Here is a 21,591-nt window from a genome sequence, read left to right on the forward strand (position 1 = left end):
GTAAGGTCTTACTCTAGCTGACCTGGAATTCACTATGTAGTCTCAGGGTAGCCTCGAACTCTTGGCAGTCCTTCTACCTCTGCCTCCTGAGTGCTGGGATTAAAGGCGTGTGCCACCATGCCTGGCTTTTCTCTTTGTTCTTTAAAAAATTTAATTAAATTTAATAATTATTACTGTTTTTTTGAGGTCTTGCTTTCGCTCAGCCTGATCTGGAATTCGCTATGTAATTTACCTCTGTCTCTTGAGTACTGGGATTAAAGGCGTGTGCCACCACGCCTGGCAACTTTTTTTTTTTTTTTTTTTTTTTTGGGTGGCTCACTGAGTTTAATTAGAGTTGCTCATGGTGCATGGGTGGGGGATATTTACAGGAGCATGGGCAATTTACCAGTGTCCACACCACTGAAGAAAATGTCTTCTTCCTCAGCAGCTGTTAACAGTCCATAACTCCTCAGTGTCCGCCATCCAGTGGAGTATTATTGACTGGCTCATTCCTGTGCAGGAAGCCTCCCTATGTTCTCATATTCTTTCCTCCCCATTCTTTCCCTTAGCAGTGGGTGGTTTGGATGTCCTGTTTGAGGCTCTCTCTGCAGCTCTGCATTAACCTGCCCATTCTAGCAAGAAACTTCTGTGATTGAGGCTTCAAGCAGTACTAGTGTATGGGAACAGCTATGAGTATTTAGAAAGTGTCTGTTTAGTATAACCACAGTAGTGTGTCGTCCCCCCCCCCCCCACGGAACTGCTGTGTTTCCAGCCATAGGCTTCTGGCTTTCCAGTACCAGGCATGACTTCCCTCCTGTGGAGCGGGCCTCAAATGCCTCAGAAGTAGTTGGTTACTCCCATAACATTCACAGCACTATTATACTAGTGGGCATATCTTGCCAGGCAGTTTGGTGGTAGCCAAGAAGCTGGAAAGGGACTGTGGAGGGAGGTTTTGTGGGGGATAGGACACATAGCATAAAAAGAGATGGGTAATAGTGGGGGGGAAAGGGTTAGGTATGGATGTGGTGGGAGATGGGGAAAGGTGGATGGTGGGAGAGTAGATAAAAACTGAAGTTATATAAATAAGTCATATGGATTCCTACAACTTGGTAAGCCAATGAAAATAACAATTTTTAAAAATGTTTAAATGAAGGTTCCCTATGTGGGTGGATAAAGCTGTTCTCAAAAGCCAAAGGTCATTAACCGTAAATGCATTGCCAGAGATGAGACCCTCCCAGTGCGCTGTTGGTCAGGGAGGCTACAGAGGCCTGAGACAAAACAGGCTCTTGCCACTGCTCTTGGTTGCTTACTGCTGCATGGTAAGTCCCTCTGTCAAAAACACCACATTTCTCCCTTGCAGGACACAAAGCTTCTAAGCTGGAACTACTGGAAGCTCTCCCCCTGTTGGCCAGCTTTCTTCGTACCACAAGGCGCTATGCATGGTGCTGGGGGAGAAAAGTCAACAGTTCTACCTGGTGGCTGTGGACCCTAGGTGTGGTGTGGTGTGTGTGTGCTTTTATTTTTTTATTCTTTATATTATATTTTATTTTGTTTTATTTGAAAGAGTGGGTATGCCAGGGCTTCCAGCCACTGCAAATGAATTCTAGAGGCATGTACTTGTGAATCTGGCTTACATGGGTACTGGGAAATTGAACCTGGGCCCTTAGGCTTTCCAGGCAAGCACCTTAACTACTAAGCCATCCAGGTGTGTGTGTGTGTGTGTGTGTGTGTGTGTGTGTGTGTGTGTGTGTGTGTGTGTACACGCATGACTAAAGGCGTGTACCACCAAGCCCAGCCCTCTAATGTCCGATCTTTTTTTTATTTATTGTTTTTCAAGGTAGGACTTTGCTCTAGGCCAGGCTGAACTGAAACTCACTATGTAGTTGAGGGTGGCCTCGAACTTATGGTGATCCTCCTACTCTACCTCCCAAGTGCTGGGATTAAAGCATGCACCACCTTATCTGGCTTAATATACAAATTTTAGAAAATATTTTATTTGACAGAGAAAGAGGGAGACAGAGAGAGTGAGGGAATGGGTGCACCAGGACCTCCAGCCACTCCAAAGGACCCCCCCCCCCCCCGCATGACTAACATGGGTCCTGGGGAATTGAACCTAGGTCTTTTGGCTTTGCAGGCAAACGCCTTAACTGTTAAGCTATCCCTCCAGCCCAGTATACAATTTTATTTTATTTTTTGGTTTCTTGAGGTAGGGTCCCACTCTAGCTCAGGCTGACCTGAAACTCATTGTATTGTTTCAGACTGGCCTCAAACTCACAGTAATCCTCCTGCTTCTGTCTCCAGAGTGCTGGAATTAAAGGCATTTGTTGCCACACCCAGCTTTGTTTGCTATATTTTATTTATTTGCAATAGCAGAGAGAGAACGAACGAATGAACTCCAGATGCATGTGTCACTTTGTGCATTTGGCTTTACATGGGTCTGGCGAATTGAACCCAGGTTGTTAGGTTTTGCCGACAAGTGCCTTTACTGCTGAACCTTCTCTTCAGCCCTTGTTTGCCCCCCTTTTTTTTTTCTTTCCCCAAGGTAGGTTCTCACTCTGGCCCAGGCTGATCTGGAATTTATTATGTAGTCTCAGGGTGGCCTCCTACCTCTGCCTCCCAGGTGCTGGGATTAAAGGTGTGCTCCACCACGCCCAGCTTTGTATGCTTATTTATTTTTTATTTTTTATTCTTATTTATTTGAGAGCAAGCGAGGGGTGGGGAGAGAGAGGGAGAGAGAGGCAGACAAAGGGCATGCCAGGGCCTCCAGCCACTGCAAACAAACTCCAGATGCATGCGTCCCCTTACGCATCTGGCTAACGTGGGTCCTGGGGAATCGAGCCTTGAACCAGGATTCTTAGGCTTCACAGTGAAGTGCTTAACCACTAAGCCATTTCTCCAGCCCTTGTTTGCTTAAAAAAAAATTTAAATTTATTTAAGAGAGAGAGAAAGAGGCACATAGAACAAGAGAATGGACACTCCAGGGCCTTCAGCCTCTGCAGACTAACTCTAGACACATGCACCACCCTGTGCATCTGGCTTACGTGGGTCCTGGGGAATCTAACCTGGGTTCTTACGCTTCGCAGGCAAGCACCTTAAGTGCTAAGTCATCTCTCCAGTTCCATTGTTTGCCTTTTTTTTTTTTTTTTTTTTTTTTTGAGGCAAGGTCTCAGTCCAGGCTGATCTATATTTCACTCTCTAGCCCAGTCTGGCCTTGAGCTCCTAGCAATTCTCCTACCTCAACATCTTGTGTGCTGGGGTGGTAGGTGAGCCACCATGCCTGGCTTGTTAAATAGTAGTATTGTGCTGGGGATAACTGTGCCTTCTGGGAAACGAGCACTTACCACTGAACTACATTTTTGGCCCAAATGGATTCTGTTTTGAGATAGGGTCTGTTATTCAGTTTAGCTTGTCTTTGAATTCAAAGTAGTCTTGCCTCTGCCTAGTGAATGCTGGGATGTCAGATGTGCCCTATGTTCTCTCAGTGCTGGCTTCAGCTTTTCTGCTCTTCTGCCTGCAGTGAGCTGTGATCTCTGTGCAGAGTAACTGGGGCTTCTCTTGTCCATCAAATGATACATCTTCCTTGATTTGCTTTGTACTTTTGGTGCTGAGGCTATACCTCAGGACAGGGGCTTTGCCCCACCTCCGTTGTGTTCATGGCCACACGGTGCCCTCCCTGTAGGGCTCATGGTCACATGCCCTTCCCAACCTGCTTGCCTCATCCTAGTACACTCGTAGGTGTGCAGGTGCGGAGCCATGGCTCCAGGTAGGGTCACTGGGACAGTCCCATGTCATCAGCAGCACTTGGCACAGGAGGCCCATTCAGCCCGACATGCCATCCTCATGGTCCTTGGCATTTGTGACCTGCTTGCTGGCTATGGTCCTTGCTGTGGTAGCTGGTGTGGCTGAGTGGAGGGACAGTGTCATGCCCAGCTCAGTGGTCTTTGTTGTGCTTGCAGAGACTCCCGCAGCCATTATCACTGCCCATTTCCAGAACATTCTCATCATCTTATTAATAAGCCTCATTCCCTGTGAGAGGGAAATTACCCTACATACTCACCCTGTTGTCTGTAGCAGGCTGCCAGTGTGGGAAAGGAGATATATATGTGTGTGTGTGTGTGTGTTATATGTATGTGTGTATACATATATATATACACACACACACATACATACATACACACACACACACACATGCCCTTAGACCTTGTGGATGTTCCCACTCCTCACCTTTTAGTTCTCAGAGGAACCCCCCTGCCATTCCCCTTTCTTTGGTCCACAGACTCTCCCTTACCTTCCTTTTGAATAAATATAACAATTCACAAAAATAATCCTTCACAGTCTTTCTTGTTTCATTTCAATTCTTTAAATAAAACATTCTTTAAGTAAAACAGACATGAGCTTGGGTTTGGGGTTTGTGTTTGAACCCCCCAAATAAGTCCCATTTCACCCTGGAGCCCTCTCACTCTTCATCCTTTCTTCCTCAGCCCTGTGCAGCACAGACCAGACTTTCCATCCCTGATCTGCCTGCTCTGGGCGTTTTAGTCACTCGCTGCACATGGGTATCTGGGTCTGTGGTAGGCCTTCTCTACAAAGAGGGTTCCCCGGATTGTCAAGGTGTGGCCTCATGTCTTCACCAAGCCTTCTCTGGATTGGGTGTGTTTGATGCCTGTGGTGCTCGGCCAGGTAGCAGACCGCATGGCTGGTAGCCTTGATACGCAGAAGCTGCCTTTTACACCCTCACAGCCATGCAGTGACCACTCCTCAGCCTGCGAGAAGTGAAGTGGTGGCTTCTCCTGAGCCACATGTATTTCCAGGGCTGGTCACATTGGAGCAGGGCCAGAGGGCCATTCCTAGTTCCCTAGAGTGGGTGGATCATGTGTTTATCCATTCTTCTGTTGGTGGGCATTTTTGGGTTTCCACATTTGAGGTAGGGTGAAGAAGGTGTGTGAGTTGTCCCATGTACATTTGTGTTCATGTGCTGTGGGTGACATCTAGGCATGGTCCCACCAGGCCCCTGGCATTACATCTTTGAATCCCAGCCTTCCCCATTTGCTGAGTTGGGGTATCTGTGTTTACAGGTAGATGTCATCTGGGACCTGGAGTATTCTGTATGGTGGATGTTGAGTCAGCATCCTTGCCTGCCTTCTACCTGCTCTACACCAGGAGCATTACATCCCCTGTTGCAAGTGTTGAGAGCTATAAATGCCCTGGAGGAGGGCAGCATCACCATGCTGAGAGGCTCTGGCTTCTGATTGGAGTGGGTTGTCATCGCTGGGTGTCACATTCTTAGCGCCTCCGTCTCCACTGCTATTTTTGAGGCGTCACTGTACAAGTGTGCAGCCTGGTCCTTTAGGCTTCTGCTCTGAGAGCTGCTCAGTGAGGGTGAAAGAAAGAGTTGGCCTTTTCCTTCCTGGGTCAGGAAGACCTTCATTCTCGAAGTGGTGAGGCGGAGTCTGGTGCATTCCTGCCCATGTGATCAGCTGTTCTTGTATGTTCCCAGTGCCCGGCCCCCCTTTTCCCCTTCCCTCTGGGACTGGGCTGTGCTGCCCACTCACTTTAATGGCTGCACTGGCCTGACACACACACAGGCCACCAAGCCCTCTTTATCGCCCTCCTTTGTCCCTAGCCTGTCCAAGGGACTTCCTGCAGCCTGCTGTAAAACAAAGAGGGTGGGGTGGGGTGGGTCAGGGGACCCAGCATGGGGGGTTCACAGGACCTGAGGAGGGTGGAGACCCTCAGGCCCATGTTATGCTATCTGCTCCAGTGCCCAGATAGATGTTGAAGTTCTTTATGAGGAGGAAGTAGTTCTGCCAGCTAGCTCAGGTTTGTTTTTATCATTAATTTAGTTCTTTTTCTTAACTCAGGCTGGCCTGGAACTCACTCTGTAGCCTAAGCTGGCCTTGAACTCATGGTGATCCTCCTGCCTCGGCTTCTAGTGTACTGAGGTTAAAGGAGTGTGCTACCATACCCAACTAAAATTAATCTGTGTCTGTTTGTGTTTTTTTATTTTTCTTTTTTGCTTTTTCGAGGTAGGGTCTCACTGTAGCCCAGGCAGACCTAGAATTCACTTTGTATTCTCAGGATGGCCTAGAACTCATGGTAATCCTCCTACCTCTGCCTTCCAAGTGCTGGGATTAAAGGTGTGTGCCAGCACACTTGGCTTTCTGTTTTTAATTAATAAAAAAAATTTTTTTTGAGGTAGGGTCTCGCTGTAGCCCAGGTTGACCTGGAATTTACTCTGTAGTATCAGGCTGACCTGGAACTCATGGTGATCCTCCTACCTCTGCCTCCGGAGTGCTGGGATAAAAGGCATGCGCCACCACGCCCGACTTAAAACCTTTTTTTGAGGCAAGATCTCCCTTTAGCCCAGGCTGACCTTGGTGGATGGAACTCACTCTGTAGTACAGGTTGGCCTGAAACATCCCGGAATTCTCTTGCCTCAGCCTCCCCAGTTCTGAGAGAAAAGTTGTGCCCACAACCACCACATGGACCACCAGCCTTTATTATTACTACTATTCAGATTGTCCTAAGGTTTGAAGAATTGTTACTCCCCAGGTCCCCATGTCGTGTCGCTTCTCTGTTCGTACTCAGGCTTTCTCTGGGCCCTTTGCCTCAGCTGTCTCCAGTTGCTTGAGGCCAAGCCTCTTGGTCTGTAAATAATTGAGTGTCCCCTCAGACCAGGTCACATTAATCAGACTCTAGTGTGGTGGAGCTCCAGCTGTGGAAGCCACAGCTCCTCAGTACCCAGGGTCACAGTGCCTTGTCCATTGTCCCACTCATGGGGAATAGATCTAGAGTGTGCCCTGGGCCTTGTACTGGGCTGCTCTGAAGAACTGTGCTGTTTCTACTTTATTTATATTTTTGGTTTTGCAAGGTAAGGTCTCACTCTGGTCCAGGCTGACCTGGAATTCACTATGTAGTCTCAGGGTGGCCTCCAACTTACGGCAATCCTCCTACCTCTACCTCCCGAGTGCTAGGGTTAAAAGCATGCATGTTTTTATATATGTATATGTGTGTGTGTGTGTGTGCGTGTATTTTTTTTGTTTGTTTTTTGAGGTAGAGCCCTTCTGTGTGTGTGTGTGTGTGTGTATAAAATATTTTATATATATATTTTATGTATATATATATATATATATATATATGTATATATATACATAATACATATCCATATATATTTGGGGGGGGTTGAGGTAGGGTCTTGTTGTAGCCCAGGCTGACCTGAAATTTACTATGTAGTCTCAGGCTGGCCTTGAACTCACAGCGATCCTGCTACCTCTGCCTCCCAAGTACTGGGATTAAATGTGTGTGCCACCCTACCTGGCTTAAAAAAAACTACTTAACTAATTTTAAAAATTATTTTTAATTTATGAGAGAAATAAGTAGGGGGGATAGAGAGAGAGAATACATATGGGCACACCAGGGCCTCCAGCCACTGCAAATGAACTCCAGACACATGTGCCCCCTTGTGCCTCTGGCTTAGGTAGGTCCTGGGGAATCAAACATGAATTCTTTGGCTTTGTAGTCAAGTACCTTAACTGTCAAGCCATCTTTCTAGCCCAATACTTACTTTTTTACTTGAATGTTTGAGTGTGGGCACACATGTGCCATGTTGTCAGAGGACAACCTTGAGTGCTGATTCTCATCTTCCACCCTGAGCTGGCCGGGGCTTGCTGTTCAGGTTGTGTTTTGGTTAGCCTGCAAGCTTCCAGGCCTCACCTATCTCCACCTCCCTCTTCGGCAAAGCACATAGGGTTACAGACCTGCTGTAGCATTGGCTCCTTTGTGGGCTCAGAGCAATACTCGTGCTTGTAGGACAAATGTGCCATCCACTGAGCCATCTCCTCAGCCCTGGCCTGAATTCTTGCCTTAGCCTCAGAGTGCTGGGCTGTTGTGGCTGTGGGTTCTTTGTTCCCTAGGCCATTGGCAGCAGGGTCACTGGTTTGGTCGCTCATGTGGCCCAGCTTTGTGCAGAGGGAGCCAGTCCAGCTGGGTCCTAGGCCATTGTATACATCCCTCCTGTTCTGTGAGCACTTTGACATTCCGGCACACGGCTCCTGTTCCTTCTGGAATCTTCTCCCCTCGCCCCTGTGAGGTGGACCATTGTGGGAACCCCATTTCTCTTATGAACCCCATTTCTCTTATGCAAAGGTCAGGGAGAGAGCCAGGGATGCTCTGTGCAGTGCTGCTGGGACATCGATGCTTCTGTATCCTCAGCTGACTGTCAGGGTGGGTGGGAGGTTAGTGTTTCTTGGTGTGCATGCTTAGAGCTATTACAGCACCCAGTTTGCCACCTGCCCACTTGTCTCCTTCCATCCACTTCTGTCTGTCCACCCAAGAATTCTCATTTGACCCTTCCATTCCCCATCTTCCATGTGGCTTTCTCCCACCTGCAGCCCTTTGACTTAGCATGTGGTCCTGGATGGGTTTAGGTTGGTTTCTTGGCTGCACACTGTGGGTATCTCCTGAGGATGTGGCCAGTGCCCAGCCTTTGCCTGGTGGGGCATTCTGTGTGTCCCCAGCATCTTGTGGTGGCCAAGTGTGCTGTTTGCATGTGGTTGGAAGAGGACCTTTGGGGCTCTGCTCAGAGTGAGAGGATGCTGGCCTCTGCCTTGTCTCCTGAGCAGGTACCTGTGGTGCCGGCCAGCAGAGTGTGCTGCTCCCTGTCTGAAAGGATTTGCAGCTGCAGGGACCAAGTGTCACTGGCCTGCAGGTGTGAGGTGTAGCACCTTGTGAGGGGGAGGGGCATTTCCTGTTCTTAGCTGTGAGATACTTTATTTTTGCCACTTTCCACTTTCTGTGGGATTTTTGGCCTTTCCCTCCAACTTTTACTTTTTTTTAAATTAATCTATTGATTTTTTTTTTTTTTTTTGAGGTAGGGTTTTCACTCTAGTTCAGGCTGCCCTGGAACTCATTCTCAGGTATTTATTTTATTTATATTATTTATTTGAAGGAGAGAGAGAAAGAGGCAGATAGAGAGAATGAGTGTGCTGTGTCCTTCAACCTCTGCAGAATTCCAGACTTAAGCACCACCATGTGTATTTCTCTTACATGGGTCCTGGGGAATCGAAGCTGGGTCCTTTGACTTTTCAGGCAAGCACCTTAACCACTAAGCTATCTTCCTAACCCTTACTTCTTTTTCAAATATTTTATTTATTCATTTACAAGTGGGGAGAGAAACAGATAGAATGGGCACACTAGGGTCTCCAGCTGCTGCAAATGATGCATGCACCTCTTTATGCATCTGGATTTATGTGGGTACTGGGAAATTGAACTCAGGTTGTTAGACTTTTCAGGCAAGTGCCTTAATTGCTTGAGCCAACTCTTCAGCCCCAATTTCTATTTCATTTTTTTGTTTTGTTTTGTTTTTCAAGATAAGGTCTCACTCTAGCCCAGGCTGAACTGGAACTCACTTTTTAGGAAATGTTTTAGGTGGCCTCGAATTCGCAGCAGTCCTCCTGCCTGAGCCTCCAAGTCCTAGGATTAAAAGCATGTGCCACCACGCCTGACTTAGGGGTAAGATTTTTTGTTTGTTTGTTTTTAGGGGTAAGATTTTTTAATATTTATTATTATTATTTATTTGAGAGAGAAAGAGGGAGGGAGTAAGGGAGGGACGGACGCATGCCAGGACCTCTAGCCAGTGCAAATGAATTCCAGACACATGTGCCACCTTGTGCATCTAGCTTAAGTGGGTACTGGGGAATTGAACTTGGGTCCTTTGGCTTTGCAGGCAAGTACCTTTAACTGCTAAGCCATCTCTCCAGCCTATAAGTTTTTTTGCTTTATTTATTTATTTGTTCTGGAGACAGGGTCTTAGTGGTAGCTCAGGCTGGCTTCAAACTCACTAACCTCCTGCCTAAGTCCTCTACTGCTGGGTGACAGGCATGTGCCACTCTGGGTCTCTGTTGCTATAGCAGTGTACTTAAGTTGTGGAAAATTGATGAAGTTCTTTGGTTCTGGAGTCCAAGAGCATGGCACCGACCTTGTGAGGTGTGCTGTGTCATGATGCGGCAGAGGGTGTCACATAGTGAGATAGTGAGATACCAGTTCAAATCTCCATCTTATGAAGCCACTACTGCAGGCTGGGTATGATGCACATGCTTGCCACCCTAGTACTCGGGGTCTGAGACTGGAAGATGAGGAGTTCAAAGTGAGAGAACCTTTCTGAAAAGAGGAAGAAAACCATGGCTACCACAGTGGCCCCATAATCTCATCTAAAACCCTGTTCCCTCCCAAGACAAAGCTTGGAAGGCTGTGAGCACAGGACTTCAGGACCATATTTCCAACATTCACCTGTTGGGGATACACTCAAGCTGCAGCAGTGGGAACATCTCTTCCGCCATGGTTAAAGGAGCTCCTGGGTTTCCTTTTCTGCATTTGGGGTTCAGCCTTGATGGTGGAAGCAGGGATTGGGGCTCAGTTTCCATGGAGCCGTACAGGATGCCCACACCCTTGAGCTGTCACCTTTGGCCCAGCACTCCGTGTGCTGGCTTTGCCTCTGGGCCTTGATTCACTGGTGCTCCGTCAGGTGCCATGGGGCCAGGGCAGCCTGAGTTTGCCTGCGGTCACATACACCTGTCTGTAGCCTATTGTGGCAGTTTTGTGCTGGGCATTTCCTGGAGTGCTCGTTAGGGGTCAGCACGCGCAGCAGTGCTGAACTTCATGTGATGGTGGGGCTGCTGGGGTCATGCGGACTTGGTGTGGCTGCTGGGGTTTGGAATTAGGTTATGGACTCCTTGTGGTCTCCTGAGGAAAGCAGAGGCTGGATCCTTGCTGCCGTCCACAGCTGCCTTCGGCCTCAGGAGCCCTGGGGCAGCCCCAGTGCACAGCAGAGGCTCTCGACCACTGTGACTTAGGGTTGTGTGATCTGGGGTTCAAATGGGCTTGTGGTCTTGTCTTCTGGGTCCTTATTTCATCCAGTATAGGCAGCTTGTGGGTAGGGGAGTAAAGGGCAGAGTGGGGGAGCAGGGCACAGTAGGGGAGGGGGTGTGGGGGCCAGGCCTGTGTCTGTCTTGCCTCCTCCCTTCTGCCCTATTGCTGTTCTGGCCCAGGCTGACCCCCACTTCTGTTCCTCTAGTTCTACCTACTATCTCATCTACTGCTCTCAGAGCCGGGCAGGTGCTGTCTTCCCTTATACCCCTTTTTGGCACTGAGTTCCAGACCTGCTCTGAGGATACACATGTGACCCAGCATAACCCCTTTATGCCCTGGGCTGGGCTGGCCCCAGCCCCAGCCCCAGCACCGACATCTGTCTCCCTTTTACAGTCCCATCTTTTCTCTCTCTGTTCCTGTCATCTTGGCACAAGGCTGGGTATCCAGCACTCTGTGTCATTTCGTAGTAATACTCCATTCCAGCTGTGGTGTGTGCTGTGGGTGTGAGCCAGGGCTGGAGAGATGGCTCAGTGGTTAAGGCGCTTGCCTGCAGAGCCGAAGGACCCAGGTTTGATTCCCCAGGACCCATGTAAGCCAGATGTACAAGGTGGTACATGCATCTGGAGTTTGTTTGCAGTGGCTGGAGGCCCTGGCATGTCTGTTCTCTCTCCTCCCTCTCTCTACCTCTTCTCTCTCTCTCTCTTTCTCCCCTCCCTCTCTCTCTCAACAAAGAAAAAAAAGGCATAAGCCATCATGCCTGGCTTGTCTGTGTCATTTCTGACTAGAGGGTGTCAGCAAGCCTGTGACCTGTCTCCCTGGTCTGCCCATTGGAGATGTCCACAAGGCAGCAGAGGCTAGAGGGGGGCTTGAGAAGACCCCAGATGGCCCTTCCTGACTACTGGGCTGGGACTTGGGGAAGCAGTTCACTGAAGGCTCCATTCTGAAGCCCAGGATTGTTGTCTGACACCCTCCAGGCCACCTAGGGGGATCAGGAAGAGAATCCTTCTGTCCTGATGGACAATGTGGCTCCTGCCCTTGCTCTCCTGCCTCTTGGGCTGAGTGGGCTCTGTGCCTCCCGGGGCCAGTGTCGGTGTGTCCTTCTTGGGGACTTGGCCTGAGTCTTCAGAGATGTGAGAGTGTCTGGCAGTGGGAGCCCAGGGAGATGTGACAGAGGCAGAGGCCAGGCCTGGTGCGGGTCCTCCTACTGTCGCTGAGCGCTGAGCAGGTGAGCCTTACACCTTACACACCCAGCACTGTGGGCAGTGGCTTGAAGTGGCCTTGACTGCCCCTGCTTTCCTTTTCTGTGCTCTTGCTCGTAAGGATGTGGATGGGTGACCTGGTGTCTTTGCACCTGATTGCACCTCTGGGAGGTGGAAGGGCTGCAGAGCTACATAAGATAACAGACTTTCTTTTTGAGACATGTTTAGACTAGCCTTGAACTCCTAATCCTGCTTCCACCTATATTTGATTAGATTACATTAGATTAGATTACATTAGATTAGATTAGATTAGTGGTAGATTAGAGGTACACACCAACAGCCTTGTTAAACTTGTTGAAAACTTTCCAGTATTTGTCCATGGCTTCTGACTTCTTTGGTGTCCTTTGACTGCTCATTGTGGCTCTCTGCCCTCACTTAAAAGTGGGTGAGCAAAGAGCTTTGGTGACAGGTGTTGGCATTCATGAAACCTGAGGGTTTGAGTGCGTGTGAGCAGGCTGTGAGTTGTGGCGACTGCAGGGGTAGCATGCACACTCAGCTCACTGACTTTCATTTATTTGTACACTTCAAGGACCATTGCAGTCGCTGGAGGTGCCAGACTGAAACCCTATCACTTCCCGGAACCCCCGTCATCTGATCATCTCAGGCGTCCAGAACCTCCTGGGGCCTCCAGGGTAAGTACAGTGGCTGGGGCTGGGGCTGGGGCCTCCTGAGTAGCCCAGCCACCTGTGTGCTGATGGGACATGCTGACTGCATGCCAAGCAGCGCTGCTGGTGCAGAGTGGCTCTGTGGGGAGAGCCCATGTGCTCCCTATCTCTGCTCCTGCCTGTGGCTTGTGAGCCTGTCCTCCCAGGACTGTGGTGGCCCTCATGCATAGAAAATGGCCCCAGTACCAGCAGGACTGACTGTACCTGTGGGTGCATGGGGACCAGTGACAGGGTGAGGCCTGTAGTGGCAGGAGAGGCTGTGTGAAATGCCTTTAGAACACTGACTTGTACATTTTTCTCCCCCAGTGCTGGGGACAGAATCCAAGCTGTCACGTGTTACTGTGCTCTGCTGCTGAACTGCACTCAGCCAGGATAGGGTTTCACAGAGGTGGCCTCTGCGGTGGTCCAGGGAGGGCTGTGTTGTAGTTGCCGTCTTGTTTCCGCGATAAAGCACCCCCCAGAAGAGGCTGATGGCAGGTGTTGCAGTCAGCTTCTCGGTGGTGGACACAGACATGACCAGCAGCAGCTTATGGGAGGAAGAGGTTTATTTCTGGCTTGCAGAGTCCAGGGGAACTCTGTCAATGGCAGAGGAAGGAGGCTTCCTTCTGTAGACCCATTCAGAGGGACTACTGCAGCAAGCACCAGCCAGAGCGCCAACGGCTCTCCACACCTGAGGGCTGGACTCCAAGATCTACCTTCAAGAATATACCTTTTCCCCAGTAGGGCTCTGGGCATGCTGGAGACTCAAGATTCAAGCCTGAGCCTATGGGCCACACATTGAAAGCCCTACAGGAGGAAAGTCTTGAGGATAAACTTCACGATGCAAGGGAAAACACGGCATGAGCAGAGGCTGGGACTCATCTCTGCCATCAGGTGGAAGCAGCAGCAGGGAAGTTAGGCGACTAGCACTGGCCAGTCCCCTGTTGCCTGCCTTCTGCCCTTCCCAGCAGAGCTGAGGCTCACCTTTGACTTTTGAGGAACTTTGAAGCAGTGGCCTTTGCCCTATCTCCAAGCAGGCGGGTGCCATGGGCCCTGCCAAGAGTTGAGAGCTACATCCACATAGATAGGTGACATCTGGCTTGATGAAACCACCTCTAGGCTCAGCGGCCCCTAGGATGGGCATGATGACATCACAGGGCTATTGGGACACTTCCTCCTGTGAACAGCTGCAGAAGTGAGGGGGTGCAGACTTGCTAATCATGTTCCTTTCCTGCTGCCTCTCAGGCAAGCCCTTAGACTCGGGCACGTGGCTGTCTTTGACTTCTGCTGTGTGGGACAAAGGCAGGAGGGCTGGAGAGGAGCAGTCCCTTGTTAGAGAACAGGGTCCCTAAGAGGTGACCCAATTACTCGTTGGGCCTGTTCCCAGTCACTTCTGTGAATATAGTCTTATACCCATGGTGTCCTGGAGGTGCTAGGCGCTTGTGTTGTGGATTGATGACCACTGAGCTGCCCCCAGGGAGCACTTGCTCTTGGCCCCTTCCTGTGTGGCTCTCTACCTTGATCCCCCTGCTCACACACCTTGGTGAACCAGCCTGTGGCCCCCTAGTGAGCACTCAGAGGCCACTTGGGACCTGCAGGTCACTCAGGCCTTGGCCTTTTCTTGTGTGTAGTCCCGTGTCCTCACTGCATGACCAATTCAGCTTGGAGTCCATGCCTGTGCAGTTGGGCAGATGGTCACAGGTGATTGTTCTGACTGCACAGGTGGCTTGGGGTAGTTGTGATGAACTGAGTGGTGCTTCCCACAGACCCTCCCCCCACCCCGGGCCCAAAGAGGTTGCACAGATGGGCTCAAGCCTGACTCATGAGTTAGGGACTAACCTAGGTCAGGTAGGAAAGCCTCTGGAAGACCTCAGGAGACTCCCCGGTAGCTTCTCACATCACAGAGGCCTGTGGCTCCTCCTGCTTCTTGTCCATTACCATGTCATCATGGGTCTCTCCTCTCAGCAACTCCCTTCCTTGGGCCTCTTGAACTCATTATCTCACTTGGCCTTTGACCTCAGCCTCCACCTTCCTACCTTGTCCTTCTACTACCTGCCGTCTTTGGTCTCACCAACCTGCAGGGTCCAATACAGTAAGAGTGTTGCCATCAGAAGCCAGACATCTGCCCCTGTGATGGTCTTGGTGTCCCTGGGCCTTCAGTGCTCCACCCCTGCTCTCCTCCTTGCTTAGGCCTCTGAGCCTTGAGCTGTGACCACTGGTCCTGCTGCTGAGCCCAAGGCCATGGAGGCTCTTAGGACAGGACAGGGCTGGCAACTCTGTGAGACCAGAAGAGAAGTTGCCACCCAGCCAGCGCTGCGGGGGAGCAGGCTGAGAACAGTCTCTTCTGTGACCAGGTGCAGGTGGACCTGAGTCAGGGTGTCATTTGCTCTTGCTGGGTGGCTCCAGCCATTTCTGCTGGATCTCCTGGGAACCGTAGAAGGTCACTGGCTCTTTATGGGGCTCTCTGTCATGTCACTCTCCCCCGACCATAAACCATTATACTCAGGTAACCATGGAAACCAGGCATAAACCACTTCAAGTTTTCCCACTTGTCCCCCATTTTGTCTGTTTTTTTTTCTTTTTCTTCCTTCTTTGAGTGAGTAAGTAGGGTCTCACTCTAGCCCAGGCTGACCTGGAATTTGCTATGTACTCTCAGGGTGGCCTTGAACTGATGGCAGTTCTCCTGCCTCTGCTTCCTGAGTTCTGGGAATAAGGGTGTGTGCCATCACACATATGTAATTAAAAAAAATTATTTGCAAGCAGAGAGAGGCAAAGAGGGGAGAGAGAGAGAGAGAGAGAGAGGGAGGGAGGGAGGGAGGGAGAGAGGGAGGGAGAGAGAAGAAAGGGAGGGAGGGAGAGAAAGGGAGGGAGAGGGAGAATATGGACATGTCAGGGCTTCTAGCTGTTGCAAACAAACTCTAGGTGCATGTACCATTCTGTGCATCTGACTTTACGTGGGTATTGGAGAATTGAATCCAGATCGTTAGGCTTCGCAGGTAAGCCCCTTAACTGCTGAGTCATCTCTCCAGTCCCACATCTGTAATTTTATATATACATAGTTTCTTTGAGTCTTGTCGGGGTGACCTGGAACTCACTTTGTAGTCCTAGGCTGGCCTTGAACTCACAGCACTCATCCTGTCTCTGCCTTGTAAGTGTTGGGATTAAAGATATGTGCCACCACACCTAGCTTTTAAAAAAGATATATTTAAAGTGAATTTAAAGGAGAGAAAGAGTATGGGCATACCAGGGCCTTTTGTTCTTAAAAACAAACTCCAGATGTATGTGTTACTTTGTGGCTTATGTGGCTGCTTGGGGAATCAAACTTAGGCTTTGTAAGCAAGTGCTTTTAACACTTGAGTCATCAACACTTTTAACACTTGAGACATCAGCTGAGTCATCTTTCTGGCCCTAGTTTTTTGTTTTGTTTTGTTATTCGAGGTAGGGTCTCAACTCTATTCCAGGCTGACCTGGAATTCACTCTGTAGCTCCAGGCTAACCTTGAACTTACAATGCTCTTCCTATCTCAGCTTCCCAAGTGCTGAGATTAAAGGCATTTGTCACCACTTGAAGCCTTTTTTTTTTTTTTTTTTTTTAAGACATTTATATGTAGGCCAGGGTGGCCTCAAATTCATGGCAGTTCTCCCGTCTCAACCTCCCAACTGCTGGTGAGGCTGTGGAGCATGGAGTGAGGGACCATTCAGAATTTACCATTTTGTGATGTATCTGCAAAAATGCAAGGTCATTTCAAAGGGCACACACCAGGCAGAAGAAAACATGCTCTAGGGTCCTTCCAGAGTAGGGCATATCTGGACAACCTTGCCTGCGTTTGTGGAACCCCCACCTATGGAGCACAAATCTCAGGCCCTGTTCTGACCATGTGGCTTATGGCAGCTGGTTAGACACCCCATAGCTGCCCATTCAGGACTCCTGGCCATGCTTGTTTTGGGCAGATGATGTGTGCCATGTGCTACCCCTGTCCCAGGTAGAGGTGTGTACTCTAGAGGCCTGAGATGCCCTCCTGTTGTTACCCTGGGGCTGGGGATAAGGGCTGGTGGGCTGCATAACATACTGGCCTCATCCTCCACACTGGTGTGACAGTCAGGCCACTGGACCCAACATCTATGGGAGCAAGAGCCATCACGTAGCCCTCGCAGCACCCACAGAAGACACTGCTAACTAAACATGGGCCCCATGTGGCAGCTGAGGAACCCACCCTAGGCCTTTGCCCCATAGTAGTGGGATGGCCTCGCTTTTTCTACACGTCACTCTGCTGGAGCCTGCTTACCCTATGTTCCTCCTGGTAGCCTGTGGTGACACTGAACTTCCCATCCTGCTGGGCTTCAAAGTTCTTAAGGACAGGCATGGATGCCCTACCCTCACCTTGTGGACAACTGGGTGGGAGGAAAAGATTAGAATGAGGGCACAGGTAAGCATTTGGGTACTGGGCCACGTCACGTATCAGTTGAAGATACTGAGCCAGTATGAGGAACAGTGTGGCCTGGGACAGTTGGGTCATATTGTCACCTGGGACAGCTCCCTGGGCCCTTCTCCCTGACCACCAGCATCCTGGCAATCCAGGGAGGGAAGTGGTAGCCTGCCCAAAAGGAGGTGACTGCCCCCCAGGCGTGGGGTGGGTGTAAGGATTCAGCCTTGTCCATCACCAGAGTCCAGCTGGTGCTGTAGCCTTTGGGTTCTCTGGCTGCAATCCCTGGTCCAGCACAAGTGCTGCCTGGGTGGTCAAGGGTTAGTGGTGAGGAGGTCCTGACCCTTCCTTATTGCTGTCTGGGCAGAGGTGGGAGCATGGCCTTCAGTGCTGGCCTGCTGTTCCTGGACGCACACTGCCCCCTAGTGCCAGCTGTGCCCTCCTGCAGCATGGATGCCTTTCCTCAACTTCAACTTCTGATCCCCTGAGAGGTCTTTGGGGGTTGGGGCCTTGACAACTCCCCTAAACCCTGCTGTGTGCTTGCCTGTCCTCAAGGGCTCCATGGTCCATTTACCTGGGGAAGGTAAGTGGAGCAACTTTGGCCTGCCATGGGGCCTTCCAGCCCACAGGTCCCTTAACATCGGGGTAGTAGGACCTCAGCCTGTGCCACCTTGGTAATATGAGCTTCCAGGGCTGCTAACAGATGATGTCCCTCCTGTGCCAAGCATGCAGGTATTTGTATCAACAGTGACTTGGGCATCTTTGCCCACTGTTGCTTGTAGGGACCTGAGGTTTCTCATAGTCCTGAGCACGTGTGGCACATGGACCCCCCCCCTCCCCCAGAGCCCACTGTGCTCCTGTCTGTACATGTGGCTTGCAGCTGAGCACAGTGCCTGAGGCTGGTGCCAGCTCAGAGGGGTAGTCCCGGATGAGAATGGCGCTGGTGGATCCATGATCAGAGAGCGTGCACACCCTTGTCTACGGTCACCTTGGCTGTGGAAGAGGCACCCCTGCTTTTCACCAGCTGGTGTCCATTCAGCATTTGTGCCCGTGGAGTGATAAGGCCCCTCATGGATTTTTGACATACCTCAGCTCACTGCCAGGTTGCCCCCTCGAGGGCTGTGGGTACCATCTCAGGGAGAAGTGGGGTGGCACTGACTCACTCTCATTTCCCCGCAGGTGTGGTGTCTGTACAGCAGCAGCAACCATGGGGTCGGAGGACCATGGGGCCCAGAACCCCAGCTGCAAGATCATGACATTCCGGCCAACCATGGAAGAGTTCAAGGACTTCAACAGATACGTGGCCTATATTGAGTCACAGGGAGCCCACCGGGCGGGCCTGGCCAAGGTGTGTAATGCCCAGTGTGAAGACGATGCCCCATGTACATGCTATGTCTCTGAGCTGCTCTAAACTCCTTCATGAACTTGGTTCTGGTGCTACTGGGCTCCGTGTGGCTACGCATGTTGACTTTATGACATGTGTGATTCTCTCCCCAGGGAGCTGAGCCTGCCCCAGGGCTGGAAGAGTCTTGAGGCTTGCAGGAAAGGGGCAGGAGCCCCTGCTTGAATAGTTTCTCTTGTCAGACCCTCTCCCGGAAGCCATGTCAGCAGAGGCCTCTTGCATCCCCAGTAGTGTTTCTGCTAATGGATCCACCCTGTGCCGCTCTGAGCATCTAGTGGCAGCCTGTGTCCTCACCCATTGGTACATAGTTGACACTACGGCCAGCTCTTTCCAGCCCTTCCCTCCCTCCTTCCCACCTCTCTTGCACTGGAGGTCAAAGTGCTCTGCTACAGAGCTCTTTTCTGTTCATTTGAAGCAGACTCTTGTTCTTTAGCCTGGGCTCACCTAGAACTTCCGATCTTTTGCTATAGCCTCTCAGGTGAAAGGATGGCAGGCCCAGTGCCCAGGGTAGTAGTAGCTGCGTATTCTTGGGGTCTGGCTAGAGGCCTGGGGGTGGGGCAAAGTGGCTGTGTGTAGCTAGTTCTGGGGTTTCCTGGGGCCTGACAAGGGGTCTTTACAGAGTCTCCCTGAGAATGAATGTTCTTGGTCTGGAAGTGCTGCAGATACCCTGTCTGTAAATGGCTGCAGTGGACACATGCCAATAAAACACATTCATGGGCAGTAGAGCCATGCCCCCTACTCAGCCACCAATAAAGTTTTATTGGCATGCCAGAGCTTACTTCTGGGGAAGGTTTTGAGCCAGTGGTTGCTGATGACATCAGGCTCCTGTCTCTTCCCAGCCGCCCCAGGCCCATGGGTTAGCCTCATTTGATCCCTGATTTCTGCCAACCCATCTCTGCTCACCCTTCTCCCACTGTCCCAGCAGGCAGTTCCTCTCTGTCTAGTAAGGCCACGGGATGCTGTCTTGAGCACATCTCCTTGCTTGCCCACCATTGTGTCTCTGACCCTGCCACTTGTCGCCACTGCTGTTGGCAGGCATGGTTCTCTGCTGGCATGTCCGGTACTTTCTGTCCCTGGCTGTGTTGGGCATCCTGCTCCTTACCTTCCTTTTTTCTCTCCTTTCTCTGCCTTGGCCTTGTCCTAGGTGCCCTGCTAATCCTCCTCTGCCTGTCTCAGAGACACTTTGGGTACTTTTGTGGTCCTCTGGCTGCATTTGCTTGTTGGTTGCGGAGTATGGAATGGACAGGCAGGATGGAGTCCTGTGTGGCCCTGGGGTGAGGGGAAATATGTATGGCCCTGTGGGGAGACACGTGATTGTGGCTGCCATGTGCTCAGGGGGATGTTTTTTGACAGCCGTAGTCAACATTGGCACATGTGTGACATGCCTCACACTCATGGGCTTACGAAGGCATTGCTCTGCTCCTGGGCATCTTGTCTGCTTTCAGTCAGGCCTGGCTGGCTGTGCACGAGGTGGGGGAACAGGGTCCCCTCACCTGGCTTTAGTTGGCCTTAGTAAAACTTTGTGCATGTGTGTGCTCATGTAGGTACTTGGGGCTCTTGTGGCATCTGAGCTGTTGTCCTCCTGGACCCGTGGGCCCCAGGGACTGGGTAGGCAGGTGCTGCTGGCCCGAGTCTGGGGAGCCTGAGGACACACTGAGCCTCCCCTGCTGTAGCTTGGGAAGCCCTGGATGTGAGGAGTCATGTAAGGGCTGGCCTAGGGTTCCCTGCTGCATCTGCCTCCCTCCTAGGTGGGTACCGGCAGGAGAGGTCCCCCCAACTGCTCCCAGTGCAGCCACCTCACAGACACCACCTCTCCTGTCCCCTTCACTGGCCTTGGCCAACGTGTCCCTTCACATCGATTCAGAGTGGAGCTCATATCCTTTGTTGGCTCCATTTCAGGGTTCCCCTGCATACTTGGCCTGGGCCAATCCCCCTCTGTGGGGTGTTGTAGTTGCTGCAGGGAGCTGAGTAGCGTCCCTGGCCTCTGCCTGCTGTAGGCCAGGGGCTTCTCTAGTTAGGAAGCCACATGTCCCCAGACATCACTCAGAACCCTCAGCTGAAACCCTGTCCTACTGAGGCATGTTTTGGTGGTTAGGTGGGGGATGAGTGTTCATGCTGCTAAGCAAAAACTAAGCATGACATAAGCCGCTGCTGAGCAGAGCATGGCTCACCCTTGGGAAGCAGAGCCCATGGGGATGGCCAATGGCTTCCGGCCATCCTAGAAGCGGTCAGTTGAGCTCAGTGGCCACCAGCTTTGCTCTCATGGCCCAGGCCATGGAAGCCTTTGGAACACTGCGGAGAGCTGAAACAAGGGCTTGGCTCCTCCTCTCCCTGCGTGGCCCTGGGAGGCAGCAGTGCTGGTCCGTGCTGACCCTGGAAGCAAGCATGCTTTCCATAAGATCTTGGCCTTACCTCCCAAGTGCTGCATGTGACCAAGCCCTGCAGAGCCGTGGGCAGCCTCACAGCTTGTCCCTAGGTTTGACAGCGCAGTGCTGTGTTCCTGGCAGTTCTCCAGCTAGCATCCTCTGTGGAAGCGAACGCTGGTCTACCCAGGAGCCCAGGGCTTTGTCTGATCCTGCCCCTCCCAGTAGTGCCAGGTTATGGTACTCTGCCTCCCTCCCTTTGCTCAGCTGCCCCCCCCCCCACAGGGTGTTGTGGGGAGATGTGCACCAGCTTTGAACAGGCTCTTACACTGTCCTTTCTCTTCCCACTTGGAACTTGTTCCTCAGATTGGTTAGGAATTGTCGTTCGTCCCAGCCTGGAGCCATGTGGGCTTCCTCCCAACTCTCCTCCCTCTTATTGTAAGACCTCCTGTTGCTTTATTTGATTTGATTTTTCCTGGATAACATAAGCTTGTGAAGTTTATTTCGTTATTTTACTATGTAGTTTTTAAAATTCTTGGAAAATGATTTTAAAAATTCATTAGATTACCCAGAAGGTTGGTGGTTGGCCACTAACTGGGCCTTTGATGGAGCAATCTGCAGACATTCTAAAAATCCATTAGACTGGGGCTGGAGA

General features: G+C 50.9%; 1 protein-coding gene across 2 annotated transcripts in view; it reads left to right on the forward strand.

Moving 5' to 3' along the window:
• Kdm4b (lysine demethylase 4B) overlaps positions 1-21,591 on the forward strand; it is a 105,841-nt gene that overhangs the window by 15,494 nt on the left and 68,756 nt on the right. For both annotated transcript variants that reach the window (XM_004654976.2, XM_045134823.1), the window contains exons 2-3: positions 12,634-12,736; positions 18,351-18,519. In XM_004654976.2, the coding sequence (XP_004655033.1) occupies positions 18,379-18,519 (141 nt within the window). In that variant the 5' untranslated portion in view covers positions 12,634-12,736; positions 18,351-18,378. The remainder of the gene's footprint in view (positions 1-12,633; positions 12,737-18,350; positions 18,520-21,591) is intronic.

Source organism: Jaculus jaculus, chromosome 15 (genome assembly GCF_020740685.1).
Source record: "Jaculus jaculus isolate mJacJac1 chromosome 15, mJacJac1.mat.Y.cur, whole genome shotgun sequence".
In the NCBI taxonomy this organism is placed as follows: domain Eukaryota; kingdom Metazoa; phylum Chordata; class Mammalia; order Rodentia; family Dipodidae; genus Jaculus; species Jaculus jaculus.